We start from the raw sequence: 26,074 nt of genomic DNA, 5'->3' as shown, positions 1-26,074 counted from the left end.
ATTTCAGTATGTTGAGTGTTGTGCAAACTAGGGGTGCAACAATTATTCGACTTAGTCGACTAAAATTGACGACCAAATTAGTTGGCAACTAATTTAGTAGTTGATTAGTTGGTGATGTCATTACGCATCATCCGAAAAAATAAATAAATGTGGAGCTAAACTTAGAAAAGAAGTTCAGTTGTGCTATTTGTAAGCTGATCTTAGCTGGCTATGGAAACACATACTCCTGTGTGAAGTAAAGTAGTGGATGGTTTGGGACACAGTGATAGTTGTGCTAGCGAGCTAACTAGTTAGCTAGTGTCAATGTTAAATTCCGACCTATTTCATGTTCTGAGCTGGCTAGGACATCTATTTCCAAGTGCACGTTCTCTGGTATCGTTAATGTAGCTGAAACAGAGAATGCTTACAGTTTTAAACCTTGCACCATGGCCTTCATGGCAAGGCTGCAGGTGCGTTCAAATTCGGTGAATAGGAGGGCGATTACAAACAGGTCTCTGTTCTCCGCACACGTTTAGCGCCACATGCTAACAGTTTAAGGAGGTAGCTCTACACAAACATATAGGGCACCTGGAACAGTGAATTTTTGAATAAGTTATTCATTTTTATGGTTTTCATTGTTAATTAGCAAATGCATAAAATGACCTCAAGTGAAATTTAAAAGCTAATAGCTACATTCTCATTTTGTAATGATTTGTAATCTGAGTAACTGATCATTCGTTTCAGTAATCAATAGATGATTCGACTATCAAATTATTTGTCTGTTGCAGCTATAGTGCAAACTGGGGTTATTCTTTCAGTCTGTGGTGGCTCCCAGGTATAGTGGCCGTGTGCTTTACGCGGCCTATTATCCTATTATGGTACTGCGATCGAATTTAGTGAGCTCTTTAGAACAACCCATATTATATATCCATCCATCCATCCATCCATCCATCCATCCATCCATCCATCCATCCATCCATCCATCCATCTTCTAAGCCGCTTCTCCGTCAGGGTCGCTGGGGTGCTGGTGCCTATCCCAGCAGTCATTGGGCGGAAGGCAGGATATACCCTGGACAGGTCGCCAGTCCATCAAAGGGCAGACAGACAGACACAGACAGTCACTCACACCCAGGGGCAACATACACACACACACACACACACACACAAGCTAAAAGGCTTTCGAGACCTTGCAGTCTCTTCAATTATTGAAGATGGTACATTGGACAGACAGCCATGTGTATACAGACCAGTGGAGCGGAATTTCCCCTTGGGGATCCATCCAGTAATATTACTTCCTAATTTTTTACTTTAATTGGAGCTATAAAAGTATAGCAACTGAAAGGGAAAGAGAAAAAGAGAAAGAAAGGGAGGGGTGGACAGACAGAGAGCTTTGCACCATTTGCTCCATAAAACTGATGCATAATTCATGCTGTACTTTTTCACCTTCCAATTATGCTTTCAGAGCTTTTCAACCAGCATCTCACTCTGACCTATAAGTAAACAGCACACCAGCAGGCTGTATGTGTGCGAGTGAACAAATACATCACAAGTGTCTGTGTGTGTGTGTGTGTGTGTGTGTGTGTGTGTGTGTGTGTGTGTGTGTGTGTGTGTGTGTGTGTGTGTGTGTGAGGCAGCTCATATGGTCATCTCTAAACTGTGAGCAAGAAGTGATACAACATACATAGGCAGCAGTAACAACACAGATGCCTAAATGTGCTCAGGCTACTCTGTTATCGTAAATGCATATATTTTTTAAACATGCATACATACTTACACACATTTTCATTATCTATAAATTATGAGAGACTGAAAGTCCCTGGTCAATTACTTTTTATTGATATGAAAATAAGGACATATCCTCTACAGAGAGCATAGTTCTGTGCAGTTTGTTTTATATTTTTTACACATTTTTATTTTTTACAATTCTTGTTTATTTGCTGAAATTCACATATTGGAAACGTGCGTTCACAGCACATTTTAAACTGCAAGCAAAATGTGATTTTAAAAACATTTAACTCGACCAGGGGTGCTCAAAATTTTGCATTTAACCGTAGCTTTTATAAATAAAAATACTTTTATATTGATGTGTTATCCCTGTTGTCCTACAAAGCCAGAACAGTTTGTCCTGAAAATGCATGCACACAAATGCATATTCACACACACACAAACATTTTACTAAAAGTCCCATGATGTTAAAAAACCACATGACACCCTCCTGTGGACAGCTATGTCACTTTACTTCAGGCCGATTTTTATGGCCACACTCTCAGACCCACACATCCATATTCTAAAACTGACACAGACAAAAATACTCACATACCTCCCACAGGGTCTTGAACTCCCTCTGCTCAATGCGCAGGAGTTCACTGTTCTCTCGGCTAACAATGGTGGCATGCCGTGGTGTGTTATCCAGTATAGACTCTCCAAACGCAGTCCCTATTCCCAGCGTACAGATAGTTACAGCATCCTAGAGAAAGACAGAGCCAGAAAAATAATTAAGTCTGAATCACAGTATGTGCTAATCTCCAAATTATTCAAATGTATTCATACTGTCTTTAAAAAGGTCACTGCTAGTGGCAAGAGCTATGGCATCATTTTACACAGTTAGGCCAAGGTGGTGTTAGGAGTCTTGCCCAAGGACTCTTATTGGTATAGTGCAGGGAGCTTACCCTGGTGGGGGATTGAACCCCAGTCTTCAGCATAGAAGGCAAAAGGTGTTAACCACTACACTAACCAACCAACGCATAGTGGACACCACACACAGGCACCACTTTCAACAAATATTTACGTATGTTCATGTTACTGAATGTATTTAACTCCAAATTTGCTGAACAGACTAGTACACACAGTGAACTACTCAAAAAAAAAAAAAAAAAAAATTCAAAACTCTCAAAGATAGCTTTAATATCACAGGGCCAGGAATGTAGGCCTTTAGCAACAAAAATGCCATTTCAAATATCATGTTTTTAAGCACTGTGTATTTGTGTCGCTCCACTGCCCTGGACAAACGACTCAACCATCCAATCCATGTACTTCAGACAGATTTGATTAGTGCTTCATCGTGGCAGCAGAATGCCCCACAGAGCGCTTAAAAATCCATGCCTCACACACAGCTACAACAGAGTGAACATATCACTGAAACTACACATGTTCACACAAATATCTATACAAAGTGGATATTCTGTAGAAAGAGAGACCAAGAACTGCATAGTAGATCATATCTGCAGTGTTCTCTATTGATTCTGTAACTAGTTGCCAGAAAGAGGAGGTGGCATTGAGCGCCGATACTGGAGACACCACCCTCCTCTTTCAAAAGACAAGGCAAGCATGCATATGAAATGTGGTGACTCTTGCATGGATTATGACTTACAGTAAGGCAAATACATTTGTGAACTGGACATTATTTTTTATTATTTATGAATTCTAATTCTATGAATATATGGAATGAATATCCAAAAACCTTCCACATAAAAAAATCATTACATTCAATTTCCTTTATGTTGACCATTAGCAAGACACCAGTTATTCTTGTGTGCCAGTGTAAAAACCCCATTTCACTCCAAGTGTGACACCTCCTTAGCAGAAATAACTTCACATAGTGAACTCCTATAACCAATTATCAGGCTCTCACATCTTACTAGAGGGATTTTTTCAAAACTCTGTCATGATTCAAAACTGTTTTGCATGAACAGGCCTCTCCACACCCTGTCAAAACAGCAATAGGACACAGGTCAGCGCTTTGTTGTGGCTGTTCCAGGACACTGTGAATGTTTAGGGTCACTGACCTGTTGGAACGCCCACTTTGTGCCAAGCTTGAATTTTCAATCCGTTGGCCTGATGTTTTCTCAATAATTCCTTGATATTTCTCAGACATCATGATTTCCAAATGATGTTAAGCTGCCAAGGGCCAAAGTGAGATAAATATCATACAAGGACAGCATTCCACTATCATGCTTGACAATGTAAGATGATGTTGCTGGTGGTAGATTGTCTTGGCTCTTCACCAAACAGGCTATCCTGTTGTGTCCAAGTACAACCCCATTTTCAAAAAAGTTGGGACGCAGTGTAAAAAGTAAATAAAAACAAAACGCAATGATTTTCGAAGCATTTAAATCTTATCTTTAATTGAAAATACAAAGACAACATATCAATTGTTCAAACTATTTCATTGATGCCAGCAACACGTTTCAGAAAAGTTAGAATAGGGACAACAAAAGGCTGGTAAAGTTGCCTAATGCTTAAAAAAAACACCTCATGGAACTAATAATGTTAATTGACATCAGATCAGTAACATGATCAGGTATAAAAAGAGCATCCCAGAGAGACGGAAGACCTTTATTACTTCAGTAAGACAGTGCAAAACCATTTTCTGCATGTAAAGAGTCCAGGTGCTAAACTGGCCTACCTGCAGTCCAGACCGCTACCCACTGAGAACATTTTGCTCATTATGGAATGAAAAATACGGTAAAGGAGATCCTGAACGGTTGAGCAGCGAAAATTATACATCAAACAAGAACGGGAAACATTTCACTTTCAAAACTACAGCAACTGGACGCCTCAGTTCCCAAACACTTAGAGTGTTGTTAAAAGAAGAGGTGATGAAGCACTGTGGTAAACTTGCCCCCATCCCAAAGTTTTTGGAATGTGTTTTCGGCATCAAATTCAAAATGGCCATATTTTTCAAAAAACAACAACATTTCTCAGTGTCAACATTTGATATGTTGTCTTTGTACTATTTTCCTTTAAAAATATAGTTTACTTGATTTGCATATCACTGCATACTATTTTTATTTCCATTCTGCACAGCATCATAATTTTTTGGATATGGGGTTGTATTTACGTTTTGCAGTGTCCAAACATTTGGAACCAAGGTTGTAGTTCAACTTCGGACAACTTCCTGAGATCAATCTTCCAGAACTCCTTAGACTTGTCCAAGGGGTCTCTGACAAATGTCAGATGAATAGCTCTGCTCTTTTTTTGACAGAAGAGGCTTCTTCTTGGGGACGCTTGCATAGATGCCATTTCTGTTCAGCGTTCTTCTTACCAGTGATTTTTCCTCTTTTATTATTCTCCTTGACATTTAAGGGGGGCGCCTACTTCTTGCAATTATTGCCATTGTTTTAAATGCCTTCCACTTGTATGCTGTTGCATAAGTAGGTAGTAAAATTTATTCAGCTATATTTACTTAAGCAATATTTTGATAGAATTACTTTTAAATGACAGTGCGTTTACTTCTTATTAAAAATACATGTGAGGAACATTATCAATGTTTTACATAATTACCTTTTAATGTTCATGACTTAGTCACAAATTCCTTTATTTTATCTCTTTATGTTACATGATATGCATGTTATGTTACAAAAGCATCTGCACTGCATTTTTTCCCCCAATTTTAGACCAATAAAATAACAAAACTTCAGTTGCTATGCTGAAAGATTCTAGATATACTGCCACCTATTGACATACCCTTCAGAAAACAGAAAACAGCCTAAAAGACTGACACAGTTTGGCAATTAAAACCTTCTAATACCCTTTATATCACTCAAAAAGGCTTCTGGAATAGTTTTGCAAAACACTACTCTGGTTATACAAGTGCAAATTTAGCTCAAATTATAGTCTTATATAGATCATATCCTATCTCATAAGCCTAAACTTACCAAAAAAATAGCATTTTATGAGTTTTAAGGATATCAGTATAGATGAACCTATTATTGAACCTATTCAGATATTCAATTCAATTCAAGTTTATTTGTATAGCACATTTTACAGTGATATTATCACAAAGCAGCTTTACAGCAGTTTGAAAAGATAGCATGTTGTGGAACTTCACAGTTGCTGTTGTGGATCAAAAGCTATTTCATGCTAAACAATCAATGAGAAATGAAGGAATGATTCCAATGACAAAGATGATTTGAACCTTTGAAATGAGTGGTACAGTATTTAGAGCATATTTAACAAAATAAATGTGGACATACAGCTTGGCCAATCACCCTTTGATATAAATCTTAATTTAGGTTTCAGCTATGCAGGATTTAAACTGAATGCTGATTAAATGTCTAATAAGCTAAACTAATTTTTAAAATATTTGCTAAATATGTTGCAAAATATGTGTATATAAGATGCTGTCAGCTGTTAAAATTAAACAATATAAACATTTAAAAGGGATTCTCTGCCAATTAGAAAATGTGTTGTCCTATCTTGCACAACTACTTCTGGGTCTATCTGTCCTTGACTACACTGGCTAATGTGCTAAACTGTAGATGCATATTTGTTTTATTCTCACTGATTCCTTGACAAAAAAAAAACAAAAAAAAACAAAAAGAAAGAAAAGAAGTGCCCTAATTGGAGATATGCAGATCTGCAGTTTTGCTAAAATAAAACATTGTATATAGTTATGAAAAAGCATTGCAGTTTATGTACTTGGAACATTTTTTCCGACAAAAAAAAAAGGATATTAATAATAATATTAATAATAATAATAATGAAACCTACCATCTTCAGTCAGAAATGCCCCTGCTGTGCATGTCTATTTTTTTATCTTGGATCTGAAATACATGACTTTTATTGCTTATTTAAAAACACATAATAGGTGATTAAAAATGGTTAAAGCATGGATTATCATGTGTATTCAGACATTTTTAATAAAACAGAATAGTCCACTATGTGTCTTTCCCTTTGTGGCTGGAAACATATCCCACACTCTAGAAATAGGGCTAGCAGTGTAGTAGTGTTGTGTGGCGTACGCTGCTGAGTAAAAGAGGCCTTGTTGTTATTTTTCTCTCTAACCACTGGAGAAAATATCTTAACTAATTACTGGAGAGCAAGCCTAAATATACAAATCTCAATAGTGTAGAGCAATTCTGCTTACTTCTCATCTATCATGTATTAATAAAACCGTTTCAAATGTAAGTATAGGCCCATAGCAGACTCTTAAAGCTTTTCCAGAGTCTTCCAGAATCCCTTTTCCTTTAGGGCCAGTGAAGAGAGCTTCAAGTGTGACTCATCGAATCCCCTGCTCTTTAAGACACATGATCAGATTCTCCACAGTACTCCCACCACCTACACACGCGACTAAACATTCAACAAGCCAGTGACCGGGATCACCACCCACTCAAACTGTCTGTATGAGCACAATGACACAAAGAAACTCACAACCTCATTAATGTTCTGTATGGAGGCAATACTTTTAGAGTGTGTGTGTGTGTTTTTTTTTTACCTGATAGTTGGCAGTCTCAGACACCTTCACATCAAGCGAGCCAGACAGAACAGCATACCAGCTAGTGCCAATATCTCCCTGTCGATACACTGTGGGGGGATGCGAGGGATGTCTCAGTGGGTAATCTTCACTAGTTTGATACAATAATTCCAGTACGTCTGAAGCCTCATTGAAGACACAGTGCACAGCTTTCACTTACAGGTGATTCCTTTCTCCAGGTATTCATAGAAGCCACACAGACAGATTTGCTGCAGGAGGTTGGGGTGGAACTTCGCAAAGGCCTTCACCACCTTCAGCCTGGCCAGAATGATGTCCACATCCTCCCCCGAGCGCTCTGCTGGCCTGAGGAGCACAAATAAATATGCATACACATACACAAATAAACAGCACATATACAAAGTTAGAAGAGCAAGGAACATAGTCAAGCCAGCAGTGCCATAATTTATCTAAAACTTCATGCAGTACACCATGTTTGTGAAATTTACACCATTTCACACCTTAACACACACAACTGTGCTCATACATGCGAATTATGCAACAGGATAGTTTACAGTGGAGCTTGAAAGTTTGTGAACCCTTCAGAATTTTCTATTTTCCTGCATAAATATGACCTAAAACATCATCAGATTTTCACACAAGTCCTAAAAGTAGATAAAGAGAACCCAGTTAAACAAATGACACAAAAATATTATATTTGGTCATTTATTTATTGAGGAAAACGATCCAAGATTACATATTTGTGAGTGGAAAGTATGTTAATCTTTGCTTTCAGTATCTGGTGTGACCCCCCCCGTGCAGCAATAACTGCAACTAAACGTTTCAGGTAACTGTTGATCAGTCCTGCAGAGCGGCTTGGAGGAAATTTAGCCCATTCCTCCGTACAGAACAGCTTCAACTCTGGGATGTTGGTGGGTTTCCTCACATTAACTGCTTGCTTCAGGTCCTTCCACAACATTTCGATGGGATTAAGGTCAGGACTTTGACTGGGCTATTCCAAAACATTAACATTATTCTTCTTTAACCTTCTTTGGTAGAACGACTTGTTTGCTTAGGGTCATCGTCTTGCTGCATGACTCACCTTCTCTTGAGATTCAGTTCATGTACAGATGTCCTGACATTTTCCTTTAGAATTCTCTGATATAATTCAGAATTAATTGTTCCATCAACGATGGCAAGCCGCCCTGGCCCAGATGCAGCAAAACAGGCCCAAACCATGATACTACCACCACCATGTTTCATAGATGGGATAAGGTTCTTATGCAGGAATGCAGTGTTTTCCTTTCTCCAAACATAACACTTTTCATTTAAACCAAAAAGTTCTATTTTGGTCTCATCCATCCACAAAACATTCTTCCAATAGCCTTCTGGCTTGTCCATGTGATCTTTAACAAACTGCAGACAAGCAGCAATGTTCTTTTTGGAGAGTAGTGGCTTTCTCCTTGCAACCCTGCCATGCACACCATTGTTGTTCAGTGTTCTTCTGATGGTGGACTCGTGAACATTAACATTAGCCAATATGAGAGAGGCCTTCAGTTGCTTAGAAGTTACCCTGGGGTCCTCTGTGACCTCGCCGACTATTACACGCCTTGCTCTTGGAGGGATCTTTGTTGGTCGACCACTCCTGGGGAGGGAAACAATGGTCTTGAATTTCCTCTATTTGTACACAGTCTGTCTGACTGGATTAGTGGAGTCCAAACACTTCAGAGATGGTTTTGTAACCTTTTCCAGCCTGATGAACATCAACAACTCTTTTTCTTAGGTCCTCAGAAATCTCCTTTGTCCGGGCCAAGATACACTTCCATAAACATGTGTTGTGAAGAGCAGACTAGATCCCTGTTCTTTCAATTAAACAGGGTGCCCACTCACACCTGATTGTCATCCCATTGATTGAAAACACCTGACTCTAATTTCACCTTCAAATTAACTGCTAATCCTACAGGTTCACATACGTTTGCCACTCACAAATATGTAATATTGGATCATTTTCCTCAATAAATAAATGACCAAGTCTAATATTTTTGTGTCATTTGTTTAACTGGGTTCTCTTTATCTACTTTTAGGACTTGTGTGAAAATCTGATGATGTTTTAGGTCACATTTATGCAGAAATATAGAAAATTCTGAAGGGTTCACAAACTTTCAAGCACCACCGTACATGCATACATTTTGGTAATCACAACAAGAAAAAGGATGTGGGGGAGGCAGGGCACTGAGTTCAGGTGAAAGGTTTATAAAACAAACATCATAACAAACAAAAAAAACAAAAAAAACAACACATGGTAGAAAATTACCACTGAAACTGTTGTATTAATAGACTCTAGTGTTCTTGAATGGAATCATATAAATTGTGCCATTTAGCAGTTATCAACCACAAATATTGCAGTCATAGTTGGAAATATGACTCATATAGTACCTTCTATAAGGTGTTGTATGATCTGTGGATTGAGATTTTTACTCAAACAAAATCTAATGGAAGGTCAATACATTAAAGCACTCACTCCCATAGGTGCTCAGCTGCCAACTGCTCAACAGAATGGACTGGAATAGTCTATATCTGTTCCCAACTCACCATAAAGAGTGAGTGTATACATACACTGTGTAAATGCATCGCACGAAGAGAGGACCATCATTACATTTTCTGCATCAGGGACATCTGTATGTTGCCATAGAGATGGTCACTCATCATGAGAAGAGCTTATCAAATACTCTCACTCTCATAAGGAGAAAGATTTACACTGTATGCCTTTTTGCAGAGAAGAACACTGTTTTGCTTGCTGTTTTCGCTTTTGTGCAGAGCAGTCCAAGTCAAGAGTGTCTTTTTTTCTGTGCTCACCAAACAGATAAAAGCTAAGACATGGCTTCAGTGACATGGAGGAGGGTTGGTTCTTGCATTCACAGAGTACCCTAAACTAGATGATTTCACAGACTAAAGATATGACAAACAATTAGCAGCTTTTTGTATAGATCATTTTTATTAGCAACACTATGCTTGTTAGTAGCAGTCCACTTTCTTAAAAAGGCAAGTGCCTGAACTCTCTGCCTATATGTCATACCGACACTAGCTAGCACAGCTGATAAAAGCTGACAGTCATGAAGCTTTTATATCAGGACAGCCAGAAGGAGCCTTCGAAAATCACAGTGTGAACTCTTTACCTTCATTTGTAAAGCTGTATAACATTCTGGATGGTATCATGTAAGGAAGAGTAGATGTCCTGGCTAACAGGCATCTAAATAAGCCAATGTTGCTAATCATAACTTCTACCAGCCCCCAGGCCATCTTGTAAATGTTCAGAAACTATGGCCTTAGTGCAAAACTGTCTTTATCAGAGGTTGCTTTGCTTACAATATAGCTGAAGATTCTTTCACATGCCCCTCTGCTTGACTGTACTCAATCAAATCACCACAGGCAAAGCCATAATCCTAAGAAGGCATTATGTGCTACATGACGAATTCCTGTACCAAGAATATGTATAATGTCAAGGATATAACATGTATTCTAAATTATGGTCCAGTGGAGTTACTGCAAAGCATGCCCATTTGTGTCATTTGTATTTGTTCATTTGCCTGAAGGTTACAGTACGCCATAACATATTGACCTGAGTGATTCTGGCCAGTCATTCTGTATTCTTCAGAGTGTGTCTGCGGCCAAGCATTATGTGCTTGGAGTCAGTGGTGTGGACATCCGGTGTACACATACAGTCGAGGGGGCAGTCGTGGGCTGGAGGGTAGGGAACTGGCCCTGTGACTGGAAGGTTGCTGGTTCAATCCCCAGGGCCGACAGCACATGACTGAGGTGTCCTTGAGCAAGACAACTAACCACTCTTTCTCTGCCTTATTACAATTGCATGGCTCACTAGTACTTCTACTATTGTCAACTGTAAAAAAAAAAACATTTAATCAACTAAAGGGTCTTTTCTAAAATCTTCCTTTCCCTTCTCCCTCCATCTCTCAGATGTGTTCATATATACTACTGAGTCTTCCATGCTATGTAGTCCCCATCCCCTTTGCCTCAGATGGTTGATGTAAATGCACCACCCCACCCCCTCTGCCTGATCCCAGGGCTGCAGGGATATTTGCTCAGACAGGTATCTCACAATATCTCACAGTCTGCAACAGAAGTCAACAGGCTGCATCAAACCCCACCTGAACCAACTCCTTGTCCAACCCATAGGATTAGCCTTCACTGCTTCATCTGACAGGATGTTTACATGTATCGATCAATCATCTACAACAGATGCATCTCAGCATGCCATAAATGAAATGGCTAAGTGACAAATAAACAAATACATGTTGAAGCATGCACATTTTCCCATTTTCCATAATACTGCCTGCATTAAAAAGGCTGATTTTCTGCTCTGAACAGACACAAACTATTAAGTCTCTGAAGCGCAGAGGCAGCTTTGAGCAGCAGAGAGCTCAGCATCAGGGGGTACTTCTGTGCTATGGGTGCTGATCTTGAGCATAAAGGACTGGTGCTGAGTGCTCCAGAGTTAAGTGCAGGGCCCTGAAAGCAAAGAAATCCACTGAAGGAATATGATATTGATTTGTTTAAACATGATCTCCTTTTGATAGGTTGAAAAACTCAATAGAAGACATCGTCTGCTGCCAGGCCGATCTCACCAGCTAGAAAGGTGATCTCACACTTCCTCACATTGCCATGGCAACCTGCGTGTGCTAAGAAGGGGTTGGGGTTCGGAGTGAGAAGGGGGGCCAATGCAGCACATCACAGTGAGAATGAGACACGCAGCCACGCGGAATTCAGTGAATAAATAAGGATTTGGCGATTAACCTTAACAGCACCTTGCAACTTTCCTCCTCACTTATTTGCTTGAATTACAAAGCGATCGGCACTTTTAGCCCGTCTCTCTCTCTCTCTCTCTCTCTCTCTCTCTCTCTCTCTCTCTCTCACAGTCTTGAGGCATGCTTGTATCCCTGCAGCACCACAGCCTCTTCTGCTGGCTCCAAGTCGTTTAGCCTTCCACACGCTAGAAAATCGTGAATGTGGCGTTCCAGTTTGGGGAATTCGGAAGCGCTCGATTAAATCGCGTAGCGTTGCGTTATTAAAGATAGTCAGCAATGCCAAATAGCCTCGAACAAGCGGTTTCTGGATGCGCATTTAACGGTCTTGCATAGACAGCAAGGCAACATCACTTAAAACGCACAACTCTGCTGCAATAACACCGCACGGCGATGGCGGATTGGCTTCACGATGTCACCTTGTTGCTCGAACGAAGGGGTGCGAATCGCACTGGCCGAGCACCTGCATGTATTTTTGCTCACCTCTTGTCAAGGCAGACAATCCACTCGGTGGAAGCGACTGACTGGGCGGAGGTGTACACTGCTACCATCTTCGGCTAGACTACCGTGTATTGTAGACGCTTTAGCAAGCTACTCTACGCTACATCAGCCTGCTTTAGTCTACTAGAGGTTTGACAGCCCCCCCCCCCTCCTCCTCCTCCTCCTCCTCCTCCCAACACCCCTCCCTCTCAACCACTGCCGTTGACTGCAGTGGCGTGGACTGAGCTTCGCTGTGAGCTCACAGAAACAATAGCACAGTCCGGCAGGAAGGCTCCTTCAGCTTGTTATACGATTTAGATATAGGCCATGCTTTCATGAACAGACGAGGCCTTTTAAACGATAAACACGGTCAAGCTGCGTTGCTGTCGGCGAAGTTTCACACCTAATTAGACACACTAGCTGATCTGCGGGTCAAGGACAGCATGTGGTCGGGGAGGATTATAGCCTTAAGCACTATCCCTCTGCTGTCGACTGGAGCAGTTGTGCACCGACACAGGGCAGCTGCCCCCAAAACGGGTCCAGCGGTGCTGAGGCGGGCCAGTCGCTACAGTAATAGCCTGTCGCCGTGGTGACAACCTAGATGCTGCAGCTGCAGAGGAATAAGAGCGGGCGGGAGAGGAAGTGATGAGATGCTGTCAGGCACAGCGCCCTGCCCTGGAGGTGGTCCGAAAAAACAAAACAAAAAAAAAGAACAAAATCGGCACATTTTACTCGAAATGGAGATTATCAGCCAAGACGTGTTTGCACTGGAGCATCGAAGCTGGTGCCGTTATTTGTACTTAAATGAAAATATACATTTCAATGAATTGCGATCACGTTCAGTAAGTAGCTAGAACAAACTCAAAAGACAAGCAATAGGTTAATACAGGAGTTATGAAGAAGTCCTAGCAAGTTAGTGGATTTCTGTTTGTTAGATCCTGATTTCTTGTCTTCAGATGTTGTTAAATATAGGTTAAATGCAAGTTTGGGTGCACTTTACATGTTTTAGGTATCCTTACCATAAATGTGTTCAGTGTCTCTAACCCTTGTGGAAAGCCTTCCCAGAAGAATTGAAGCTGTTATAGCTGCAAAGGGTGGGTCAACATCATATTGAACCTTATGGGTTGCGAATGGGATCTCACTCAATTTCATATGCATGTGAAGCGAGTACATTTGGCAACAGAGTGTATTTCACTTGAGGAACGAACCAACTTATGTTCTCAAGCAGAATTCTCAAGCAAACTGTCAGCATGGTCATGTTTTGAAAGTTCTTGGTGAAATTGAATATCAAGAGTAAACGCACATTTGAGATAAAGTTTTATTTTGCATTAAGGTTTATGTTTTCATTAAGGAGGCTTGCGCAAAATTACACTCACTTCAATTGCTGCTCAACTGCTTTTTAACACAAATAGCTGATCAGCCAATCACACGGCTGCAGCTCACTGCATTTAGGCATGTAGAGGTGGTCAAGACAACTTGCTGAAGTGCAGACCGAGCATCAGAACGGGGAAGAAAGGGGATTTAAGGGACCGTGGCGTGGTTGTTGGTGCCAGACGGGCTGGTCTGAGTATTTCAGAAACTGCTGATCTACTGGGATTTTCACACACAACCATCTCTAGGGTTTACAGAGAACGGTCCGAAAAAGAGGAAATATCCAGTCAGTCGTGTGGATGAAAATGCCTTGTTGATGTGAGAGGTCAGAGGAGAATGGGCAGACTGGTTCCAGATGATAGAAAGGCAGCAGGAACTCAAATAACCAACCAACATCTCTGAGGAACGTTTCCAACACCTTGTTGAAAGTCTGCCTCGAAGAATTAAGACAGTTCTGAAGGCAAAAGGGGGTCCAGCCTTTTACTAGCAAGGTGTACCTAATAAAGTGGCCAGTGAGTGTATATGCACAGATTTGACCAAAAATATATCTGCTTTTATTCAAATGCACTTTTTAAAAAATTTTGTTGTATATATTGAACATATGATAACACAGCGTTGTTTAAAGCAGAAACCTTCACTTTAGAAGTACTTTTTGGTCACCAAATTACCACCACAAGTCTTTTTTAACACCAGTCCAGCGGTGCCCCTCATCATACACTGGGGCTGATGGCTCCCTGCTCCTTACATAGTGCACTAGGAATTTAAATACTGGATTTAAATAACGATCATCAACGGTTCAAAATATAGCTAAGAAGTCATGTGGGATTCATCCACATCCATATTCGATACATTTATTTGGCTGTAGAGGCTAGCATGAGAGTCAAAGATTATTCCATTAACAGCCCAATGTTTTTTTGTGTGCTGTAGTGCAGTAATACACAATTCAGTTGTTGTGAGGCAGTTACAGGTGTGTGTATATTGGGGATTTTACAATGACTTCGAGCGTGGCTCAGTCAATCAGATTTTAGGACCAGAACTATCCATTTTCTAAAACAGTATATGCTGGTTCTGGCTCAAAGGAACTTGGCACAGAGGGTGAATTAGAAGCACGACTTCAGAAAGAGTGTCCCAAGTTAAAAGATGGAGGAGGTTTTCAGTTGCTCAGACCCTATGGCTCAACTAGGAGCAAGATTTTGGAGATCATTCCCTGTCCGGAAGAAGGATACCCTCCACAACATCTTGAGGGTTACGGAATTCATGCAGCAACTGTGTATGTTAGACCTTTCTCAGCGAGATCTCAGGTTAGATAAGGGGAGTTTGAAATTAATCAGCATTTAAAGACTTTGATAAATGTCAGAACATATTTAGCTGGTAGTCTGAGCTTCAGCAGATGCTGCTGCTAATCTGTGGAGAGGCATTTCAAATTTAAAAATTTCATTCAGGAGAGTAACGTGACTACACTAATAGATCGATTGCATAATGTTTTAACTGATGTAACCTTTTTCTATTGTGTTCATGTGACGATTTGTTACAGCTATCCATTAAAAATCATTAAGTTATTCTGTAATGTGATTTGTAAACTTTTTTCCCCCAATGCTGTCTTAGAATATATCTAAAGCAATGCATGAAAATGGACCAATGATACAGTTCATTTACTGCAGCAAACTATTCTGCCATGTTGAAATACAGGACCATGTGGACGAGTGCAACTTGTGAGAAAAAAACAATATTTTTTGTCTAGGATTCACAAAAGTGTCTTAAGAAAGAAAATCTTCTTAAATGTGTTTTTTTTTTCATTAACTTCTTAAATTCCTAAGAAAAAAATGACAAGAAATTGTAATTCTTCATATGCAATTTAGTTCTTATTTTCTTTTCTTAACTATTTTCTATTTAAGACTCATTCTAAGAACAAATGGTATTCTAGAAAATATGCTCCTAAGTGTTCTTTAAACCTCACGACAGCCCCACGCTTGTCTTAGCTTGTAAGAGTTGACGAGGTCAGCGTCTAAATTTATCACAGATGCTGCCTCTTCTACTCCTGCTCATCCTCGTCCGTTACCCCACAATTATCAGATTTTCCAGTGAGGATTTTTCCCTGTTGGCTGTTTCTTCCACCATTACTTTTAGTTCTAGTTGTTCTAGTTCTATTATTTTGATGTTTTTTCAACATTTTGCTCCCCTGGATTACCCGAGTAACAGGTAATACAAATTCAAAATGTATCTTGTGTTGTTTGTTATGTGGTAAAATGCAACGTAGCCTACATAAGAAAACAATGAAGATTTTCTTTCTTTTATTACGAAAATCCATCCATTTTCCAAGCCGCTTCTCCGTCAGGGTCGCGGGGCCGGGGGGTGGAGGGGTGGGGGTGCTGGAGCCTATCCCAGCAGTCATCGGGCGGAAGGCAGGATACACCCTGGACAGGTCGCCAGTCCATCGCAAGGCAGACAGACAGACACAGACAGTCACTCACACCCAGGGGCAATGTAGCATGTCCAATTGGCCTGACTGCATGTCTTTGGACTGTGGGAGGAAACATTTTATTTTAAGTTATTTTTTTGTTGTTAAGTTATTACTTTAGGTTATTTTAAGAGAATACTTTGGAGTTTGTTTTTTTTTTTGACAGTTGCATTTAAGAACATTGGGCCTCATTCATCAACTGTTCTTTAGCGGTAATTTCTTAAAATCCACTTATGCAGCTTTGACAAAGATTCTGATGTTCACAAATGTTTTCTTATTTGGGATTTCTTCTTAGGAAGGAACAGAATACACACTCGAGCACGAAGGTGCAAACAATTCTGTGGCTTAAAAAACATCATAAATCTGATGTCGACTTTTACTTAGCATCTATTTCAAAAACAAATTGAAGAAAAACGTAGGAAGATATTGTGGAATGAGTCCCACTTTTATGAACTTCTTAGTGTTTGTTTTCTTCATTGTTTTCTTATGTGGGCTACGTTGCAGTATTCCACGTATCGTAAACAACCCGTGAGAGATTTTGAATGTGTATTAATTGTTATTTGTTATCTAGTTAATCCACTCAGAGGAGCAAAGGAAGAAAAACATCAAACCAAGCATTTAAAAATGTAATAAACAAGAAGTACAGGTGATGGTGGTAGAAATAGCCAACAGGAAAAAATACTCATTGGAAATTCTGATAATTAGTGGTGATGGATGAGGATGGGCAGGAGTAGCAGAGACGATGTCTGTGATAAATTCAGATTCTGACTTAGTCAGTTCTTACAGCCTAAGACAGTATGAGTTTGTTGTAAGGTTGAGAAAACATTTAAGAATATAGTAATTTCAAGAATACCACTTGTTCTTAGAATGTCTCTTAAGAAAATGGTTAAGAAAAGAAAATAAGAACTCATAAGAGGTTACTTGAAGAATAACAATTTCTCATAACTGTTTTTCTTAAGAATGAAGCTCAGAAAAAAACACATTTAAGGTTTTTCTTAAGACACTTTTTGAATTTGAGTCTGACAAACATGGTCCTGCATAAAAATTAAACTAATGTTTCAGATCTGAAGAATCCAGTAGCTGCAGGCAGAAAAACGGTAACCAGGAGCAACAAATATCAGGAGTGAGACACAGATTAGCTAGCCAAGCAGTGCCTTTAGATGACAGAGGCAGGCACAGTCATGTTCCAGCTTTGGACATCAGTGGAAGACGAAGTCCAGGAAGATGTTATGCAGCCCTGGAAGGCAGTGGCAGTGACAATTCAGAGAGGATCATGGATCAGTCTTAAAGGCCAGAGGCAGGGGCAGTCTGGAGAATCATGGTTAGGACTCAGATATTAGAAGTAACCAGAGTTTTGCTGATTGCACATATTTCTTTTCTCACTTCAATTTAGCATTTTAATAGGTTGGAAACTTGAACCAGACTTGAAGCTCACTCTTTCATACATGGTAGACCCTTGCTCACCAGACTAAGCCGCTCCATGTTCAGGCTGGTGACTGAAGAGAAGGATGAACCAGTGATTGTGAAATTAGATGACTGTCCTGATACTGACATCGTGGAAATTGTCTCTCTTGTGAGTGTGATGAAAACATTGATGTTAGACTAGTGATTTTCCACTGTTGGCACTTATGATTTGTACACTCTGCTGAGCAACATTACTTTTATGCAGATATTTTTTAAACTGATGCATCAGCTTCAGGGTCCTGGGAAACTGACTAAAGCCAAGCGTAGGCATGTGCAGGAAGTGGGGATAAGCTGGCACAGTGCTGTAAGACTTTCTTATGACTTCAGTTATCCAGTGTGTGTAACTCTACATTTTGTTATTAGGTTGCTGGTCGGAGAGAAAAGCAGACGCAGCAGATCAAGAAGGGTTTGAAAGACACTGTTCTCTCCATGATTAAAGAACCCCCTGCTCTCATGGAACAGCTTTTCCCAAGAACTGTTTCTCAAGTAATTGAGACAGTGGTATGATAGCTTTTTTAACCCTTTGATTGTACAGAACAGATATAATTCTACCACATGGTCTGTATATTCTGTTTGCTTATTTGACAGTCCCTGTATTTCCTACACATGGTCTACTCTCCTGCAGACTTTTGCTTGAATATTAATTGAATATTAACAGTTTCTCTCCAGTCATAACCCCTGATCTTGACTGCACAGTTTTTTCTTTTCTCTGCTCTAATGTGCATCTGTCCCCAGAGTCCAGCAAAAATCCAGCATGCTGTGCAGAAGGGGGTTCAAGACTGAAGTTGGGGAAACGGTAACAACCATCATGTTTTACATTTACAACCATCTGAGTATTACAGTAAAGAGTAGTTGAGGGTTGCTGCAGCTTAAACCTGCTGAAAGTACATCACCAGTAGCAGGATGGGGCATCCCTGCAAAGTTTTACATTTGTTCACACTATGTTACACAAAGTGTTGGGTACAGTCAGTTTAACTGTTAATTGTGACAATTTTATTTTCAGATGATTTAAAGATGTTTGTTTTTTGTAGATGATCCTGGACAAAACAGTTTGGCCAACACTTGACAGTGATGAGGACATGGACAACCAGCTTGTGTGACATGGAGCAAATTCAGGGTGAGGGTCAGAACAGTCCAGGTTCATATAGCCAACACGAAAATATCAGGGGGCAAACATGACAAAAGAACACAGGCTAAACACAGAGAACAAATAGCAAATGATACATCCAACAAACACACAAATTATACATACAAACAGCACAATAAAGCAAGCATACAAACAATCAACGAAAACAAGGGGCAAACACAGGGCTTAAATATCATAGGGCTAACAAGGGATAACAGGACACAGGTTGAAACACAAGTGGGAACAATCAGGAGTGGAGTTACAAAACAAGGGGCCGGACTGGGGATCAAAACAAAGAAAGCATGTGGACTAGACTAAAACACAACAAGAACATATGGACAGGACTGGGAGGGGCCAATTGTGACAGCTTGAAGGTTCATGCAAAGGGACAGGCTTCTTGTGCCAGTACATTGGACATGTTAGGTGTTCTGGATTAACTGAAACAATTTTGAAGTTATAATTTTTGAGCTGAAATGTGAACTTGGTTTCTTAAGCAACACATGCTTCTGCTTCTGTGCATATGATTTACATTCTCAGACCATTTGACTAATTCTATATGCAGTTTCAATGTTGAGTTAAATGCAGTACAGAGGTTTAAGGATTTGTTATTCAAGGGTGGCTGTTTCTGAACATTCATTGCTGTTAAAATTGTTCTTAAAGTTTCTGTTCAACCCCAGTGGTGGTGATGTTCTCTTCCCCCAAAAAGCTAAATTTGTCCAGGAATGTTTTATAAAGACAATTTATTGTTTAACTGCATTCTTTTATTCAGTGATACATTCTGGTTTAACAATAAATAAATACAAAAAAAAATGTGTTACAAAAAAAATAATTAAATATTACAATTATCATGGACAATGACATAGAACAGGGAAATAATACAAAATACAAAAGCGAAAGGCACAAAGTTTTGAGTTGATTGGTTTTATGTTCTTTTCCATGTACGAAAACAGCTGAAAACTGTCTGTAATAACCTTCACGTTGACTCAGTTACCTGTAAGGTTAAAAAAGTACATTTCATAAATGTAGCTAATTGCAACACAGTAAACGGTCTCAAAAGTCAGTAAGGCCTTATCCTACCAGTTGATTAATTTGGTTAACTGTGTTGCCATATGTGGCTACCACATCCGAAAAGGGAACATGGGGATCCACTTCCACTTCCTGTGCTGTGAGGTCATGTGGTAGCTGGACCTCAGGAACTGAAATTTCACTTCACTACATCTTGTTGGGCCATCCCAGACAGTTCTACAATTTTCATCCATCCATCTATAATTTTCATGGATTTATGCAGTTTGGTGATATTCCTGCTTAAGCTTTTATTTATTTTTTTTTGATCAATTATTTATTTATTTTCATTATTTTCCACCTATAAGCAATAACATACATTACAGTATAAAATCAAGAATGGGGGTGATTGTGTACACCTCCCACGAACTCCCACCCCGCCTCCCCAAGGCACCCTTCTCCAGTAGCCAGTTAAATCAAAAACAATGTTACATTGAAAACAGTAATCAGAGATACAATTAGACAAGTTCAAAGCAGTGTTGTAAACATGTCAGCAGCATCCTCCCAAGCCTTATCCTTTATGTCTTTTCCTTAGCGCTATGAATGTGGGCAGTTGAAAGTTCCAGGTTGACAACGTCAATACAGGAAAGAATCCATTTTCTCCGGTTCAGGGAATGTGGGGGTTGCCTTAAGCTTTTATTTGAGTACTGCCGACGCCTCACCATAGGTGCTGAAAGGGCCCCTATTCGTGACCCTTCAGGATCCACTCTTTGAAGAGAACATTGCACTCTTGACGGTTAAACACAACAATAAAAGAACTAACTAGGTGCACATGCTCTTAATTAGTTAGGTTAGTTTGTAATGAACATTATAACAAATTATTCAAAAGTCATGATGCACTACTATGGAAGTTTAACATACACAATATACATGTGTGTTTTACATTACAAATGCAACGTATGTGCAGTCAAATATGAGCACATTTTACATTTTGGCAGTTTCTTATACTTACTTTGGACTCAAAGCCTTATTGCCTGAAGATGGCCATGAATTATTCTGTTTCCAGAGTTAGGATACAACCTCTGGATTTCTTCCACAGTGCGGTCAAGATCTGCATCAGTGATTTCTGAGTACAATTCAGACACTTTGAAGATAAAATCAAATGTGGAAACACCATTGGAAACAGCTTTTATCCTGAAAGGAGCTAATATGTCCAGAAGACAGCTCACAAACATTTAACGTAATTGCTCGATTTTCAGAAGATGGACTAACTGCATTGCTGCTAGCTGTGTAACTATGTTGACTAGCAATTTGGCGTGCAACTGCAAATATGACTGTGAATATGTGTCGTTTTATTAGTTTTAGGTTAAGTTAGTAGCATATTAACCAAAGTGTACTTTTCCTTACCTTAGTCCAACCTCTTCCATTCTTCGCCTTAGGGTCCTCTCGGAAACTCAGAAGAGCTCCGCAATTTTCTGGGCCATCATTCCATAGAGCAGATACGTCTTCATTGCATCTACTGCAATGTCCAACCTAGGTTGACCTCGCACAGGGCGGGTCGCCTTTGTCACTGACCCCGAGCTTAAGCGGCCTACCACTTCACATAAATTCTGACATACAACTCTATCCACCTCCGCGTTGGTGAAAGCTTCAATATCACCAATTCTGTCTAATATAACTTCACATCTGAGGAATAATCTTCATCCTGACAATTCGCCAAACTCAATAACTCATTTACCGTTCAAACAATCTGTCCACCATGTTGCTATGAGCTGCCTTTGCTGGATTTTGCGGGCAGTTCTGTAGTTTTAGGTCCGCCCAGTGTTAATTAACATTTGCATGTTGGTCAGTTTGAAAACAGAAACAAAAACGTGGAAAATGTAAAGTAAATCTCCAGCAGGTGGTGTCGATGTTCGTTTCCATTTGCCTTTTTATTCTGATATTTAAAGCACGTCCACACCAAAAACTGAAACTGTCGCTTTGCTGTTGATTTATCTATTTTGCATTTTCATTTTAATTTTGTCAGATATGCAGCCAATTACTATGAAAAAGAAAAAAGAATGTAAACATTGCATTTAGATTTTTGAGACAAAGCCAAAGCGAAGTTTGGATTTTCTTTTCTCTATTAGCTTTTTCATTTTAGATTTGGCCATGAAAGACCAGAATAAGCACTAAAATTAAATGACAAATAGATGTTTTATATTTATCTCTATTTTTGCCACAAATGACTTGTGCTCATGTGAAAAATGAAATTGCAAATGAAGGCATTTTATTTCATTTTCAATTTTGGCAGGATATTTGTGCAGATGTTTGGAAAAAGAAATGGCAAAAGAGGTTTGCATTTCCATTTATTGTTTTCATTTAAATTTTTTTTTGGCTGGATTTGCCTCCCATAAAAGAGTTTATATTTTTCTCAGCAGTCCGTAAGTCCAATAGTAGAATTGACTTAATGTTAACACCTAAGGTTTCACTGCAAAATATTCATAGTTGTACTATAAGGGACATCTTTATTTCAGATCATGAAGCTGCTTTTTAGAGATGGACATTTCTCATATGATTAGTTAGAATAAAGCACGGAGATTTAATTCATTGTTTTGTTACATGACCCTAATTTCAAGAAATAGATGAATGAACAGCTTGGGTATTTTTTCAAAGAGAATAGTACGGCGGGTGTCTCACCTAGTCTCTTATGGGATACAGCAAAGGCTTGCATTCGGGGTATGATTATAGCATATGCAGCCAATCAGAGGAGGAGGAATAGAGGAAAGCAAAGGAAACTGGAATTAGAACGACATGATTTACAGCAGAGATTTAACAGATCCCCATGAGATGAGCTGTTCAGTGAATTACACATGATTAAAGCCTCGTCAGAGGCAATGTGGACAAAGAAAGCAGAGAAATCAATTTTCTTTGCTAAGTATTATGTTGCTGACGGGCTTAATGCTGAGATTTATAAAGGATTTGTAGACGTCCTGGTATCACCCTTACATTATATGATCCAGTATTCATTTGAATTGGGATCCCTTCCCCCTTCTTTAATAGAAGCCAATATTTCTTTAGTTTTGCAAAAAGGAAAACCTCCAGAGGAATGCTCCTCTTATACACCCATATCTGTCTTAAACTTGGATTTTAAATTGTTAGCTAAAACTCTCGCCTTAAGACTAGAAAAGGTTTTACCATCTCTTGTTGATAATGACCAGACTGGGTTTGTCCAAGGGAGATACTCTTCCACAATGTTAAGAGATGAAATGTCATTCTGCATGCATCATTGTATAGCCCGGAGGCTTTAGTTGTCTCCCTAGACGCTGAAAAAGCCTTTGATCGGCTAGAATGGCCCTATTTAATTTTTATCTTCTCTAAATTTGATTTAGGAGATTATGTTTTTGTTGTTTGCACTCACCATGGAACCACTTGCTGCAGCTGTGAGGCAGAGTAAGGAAATTAGAGGCATCACTCTGGGGGCTCGTCAGCACAAGACTTCATTGTATGCTGACGATGTCTTGATATATTTGGATTTTCTGAAACAATTTATTCCGAAATTAATAGAGCTAATAAATGAATCTGGTATGTTCTCTGGGTATAAACTAAACTTTACTAAGAGTGAAGCCGTGACTCTTAGGAATTCACAGGCATTAAACTTAAGTGTAGCCCTTTCATTGGTCCCCATCCAGCTTCACCTATTTAAGTATAAAAATCTCTCTGCAGCTAAAGAGACCTCTTTAAGAATAGCTTTGCTCCTCTTCTTCAGGCTGTAAAAAATGGGGTAGCTTTCCCTTACCACTGTTGGGTCGAATTCACTTAATTAAAATGAATATCCTTCCACGTTTTTTGTATCTTTCCCAGGTGGTCCCAGTGTTACTATCAAGGAAAAGTTTAACTAAAAAAACAGTGTCATCATTTCATTTATTTGGTGCAGAAAACGGCCTAGGTTAAGATACAGCTATCTGGTTTGCCTTCAAAGCTGGGAGGCTTATCTGCATCAGTTGACAGTTCAGCTAAGATTTATTTTAGAATGGATTATTCATAATCCTAATTCAGATCTGCCGGAGTCGTTAGCCACACTCTGTAAATGTTTACATTCCCTGTTTATGTACAAACGGATAGAACAAAACTAATCCCATTTACCTGCTTTTTTTTCCGAGTATACAACCGCCCACATGTCCGGCTGGACACTGAAGGACGACCGACTGCCGAGCCCTCCTGCTACCCACTTCAGACCAGCTGCCCACACCTCAGCTACCACCGCCCACCTTGGATGAGCTGCCCACCCTACCCTGATGTTCTCATAGACTCCTAGATATTCCTAATACCAATATTACTGCTATTAATATTAGTAGTATAATCACTTGTAGGTAGTTTGACCAGAGGAGGATGGGTCCCCCCTGGTGAGCCTGGTTCCTCCCAAGGTTTCTTCCTCAGTTCTGAGGGAGTTTTTCCTTGCCACTGTTGCCCCTGGCTTGCCCACTGGGGGGGGTTCTGTACATTCTTTCAGTCCTGTGGAAACTTTGTCTTTTCTGAAATCCTGTAAAGCTGCTTTGTGACAACATCCGTTGTAAAAAGCGTTATACAAATAAATTTGATTTGATTTGATTTGATACAGTGATCTTAATAATACCAATATGGACAATACTAATAAAACTAAAAAGTTGTGGGAAGAAGATTTTGGTTTAACTGATTTGGATAACTGGATAAATATATGTGGACAACCCACTCATGTTGTAGCAAGCAACTCAGATTTGCAGAGGCATTTCAGAATTGGCTCTATATTACCCCAGAATCTAGACATAAGATGAATTCGAAATTAATTAATTAGTCTTAATTCAGTAATAACTGTCACATAGCAGTTGGATCTTTATTTCTTTGTTTGTGGGGTTGTCCGCATATACACAAGTTTTGGTTTGAGGTCAATTGAGAACATTTTCAAATGTTCTCTTAATTTAGGGGCTAAGATTTGTGTGTTAGGGGTCAATGAGGGTTTACCTCAAAATTTTTCAGGTATACATTTGTTGCATATTCTATTGTATTGTGCCAGAAAATGTTTTGGGTGAGCCAAAAGTCACAGGACACTGTTTTATTTTATCTTATTTTTTATGCTGTCACAAGCCTCCACGATGTGATGCTGAAGGTGGTGTTTGTTGTGGATTTTCTCAGCATACACAATTTGTTTGAACACTTATTTCTGGGCTCGATGATCTAGTTTGGAAAAAAGTGCTAAGGGGCTTTTTGTTCATAAATTAGTCCCACTTGGAAAGCTTATATTTAACTACAAACTGTTTATCTGCATGTATGTATATGAGTGTATTTAGGAGATACACTGTGTATGTGTGTTTTTTTTTCTTTATATTTGTATATTGTGTTACAGACTGTCCCAGAGGAAAAAAAAATCTTTCTTATGATTGTCTCAGAGAAATAAAGTAGATTTCAATATTATATTAATGAAGGATCACTGATTTCTGAATTAATTCTTCTAAACCCCTCTCAAGAGAAAAGAGGAGATTAATCAGCATTTCACTGTGAAAAGTTCTGATGATGAATGAGAAATATTATTCAGCTGAGACTGGGGTGAGATGAGTCAGACACTAAGTTTAAGCAACATGTGTGACAACATTTTGACCAAGGTGAGAAAATCTGAGGGTTATTTCTTGGAGCCAAATTTCAGAAACGGGAAAACGGCTCATTCTGATTTCAAACTGGACTTAACCACGTCTAGGAGAAGAACCTGAGATCAAGAGGAGATCTCATTTAGAATATTTCTTTTCTCTGGAGTAGTGCATCTGTTTCTTTGCATAATTTGTTAGCTTTCAGATGACAAACATGCCTTGCCTGATGTAACTGCAAAACTTTGTAAACCTGATTTTTGGCCAAACAATTGCTTTAACCAGCTATATCCTGAAAATTGATTGATACTGATACTAATTTAATCTGTTTGGATAGTAGATAAGAAAAGCTTGTAACTGTAATGAAGGAACTTTCTATTATATCAATATTTACAAGAAACTTTCTAAACGCAGGTATTTCCATGACAAATGAAAGTGATATACACTTCCACTGAGAAAGAAGTATCTTCCCACACTCTCACTTAACTTAGTTAAAGGAAACAATAGCTCACAGTCTTGCTTTAACACTAGACATCATTGAAGAACAACTCTTTTGAAACTGCCCTGTTAGTTTCACAAGCACAA

At 39.3% G+C, this 26,074-nt stretch overlaps 1 protein-coding gene and 1 long non-coding RNA gene across 6 annotated transcripts in view; one reads left to right on the top strand and one right to left on the bottom strand.

The window, feature by feature from the left end:
• Positions 1-12,631, bottom strand: part of rapgef4b (Rap guanine nucleotide exchange factor 4b) — a 39,929-nt gene extending 27,298 nt beyond the window's left edge. For 4 of the 5 annotated variants that reach the window (XR_005130009.1, XR_005130010.1, XM_037536516.1 and 1 more), the window contains exons 1-4: positions 12,475-12,631; positions 7,395-7,537; positions 7,196-7,284; positions 2,300-2,446 (exon numbers count right to left, since the gene is read on the bottom strand). Coding sequence is in view for 3 of the 5 variants with exons in the window: in XM_037536516.1 (XP_037392413.1) it covers positions 2,300-2,446; positions 7,196-7,284; positions 7,395-7,537; positions 12,475-12,542 (447 nt within the window). In the remaining 2 variants the exon portion in view is untranslated. The remainder of the gene's footprint in view (positions 1-2,299; positions 2,447-7,195; positions 7,285-7,394; positions 7,538-12,474) is intronic. The other variant, XM_017712895.2, reaches the window with a different exon arrangement.
• Positions 12,632-18,131: 5,500 nt separating this feature from the next.
• LOC108436405 lies at positions 18,132-22,027 on the top strand. Its single transcript, XR_001858523.2, has 3 exons — positions 18,132-18,265; positions 18,500-18,560; positions 18,796-22,027. It is a non-coding gene; the product is annotated as an uncharacterized LOC108436405 (long non-coding RNA).
• Positions 22,028-26,074: the final 4,047 nt, after the last annotated feature.

Source organism: Pygocentrus nattereri, chromosome 30 (genome assembly GCF_015220715.1).
Source record: "Pygocentrus nattereri isolate fPygNat1 chromosome 30, fPygNat1.pri, whole genome shotgun sequence".
NCBI classification, from domain to species: domain Eukaryota; kingdom Metazoa; phylum Chordata; class Actinopteri; order Characiformes; family Serrasalmidae; genus Pygocentrus; species Pygocentrus nattereri.
Note: the sequence above shows the minus strand (reverse complement) of the source record. Positions and strands in the feature narration are given on the sequence as shown.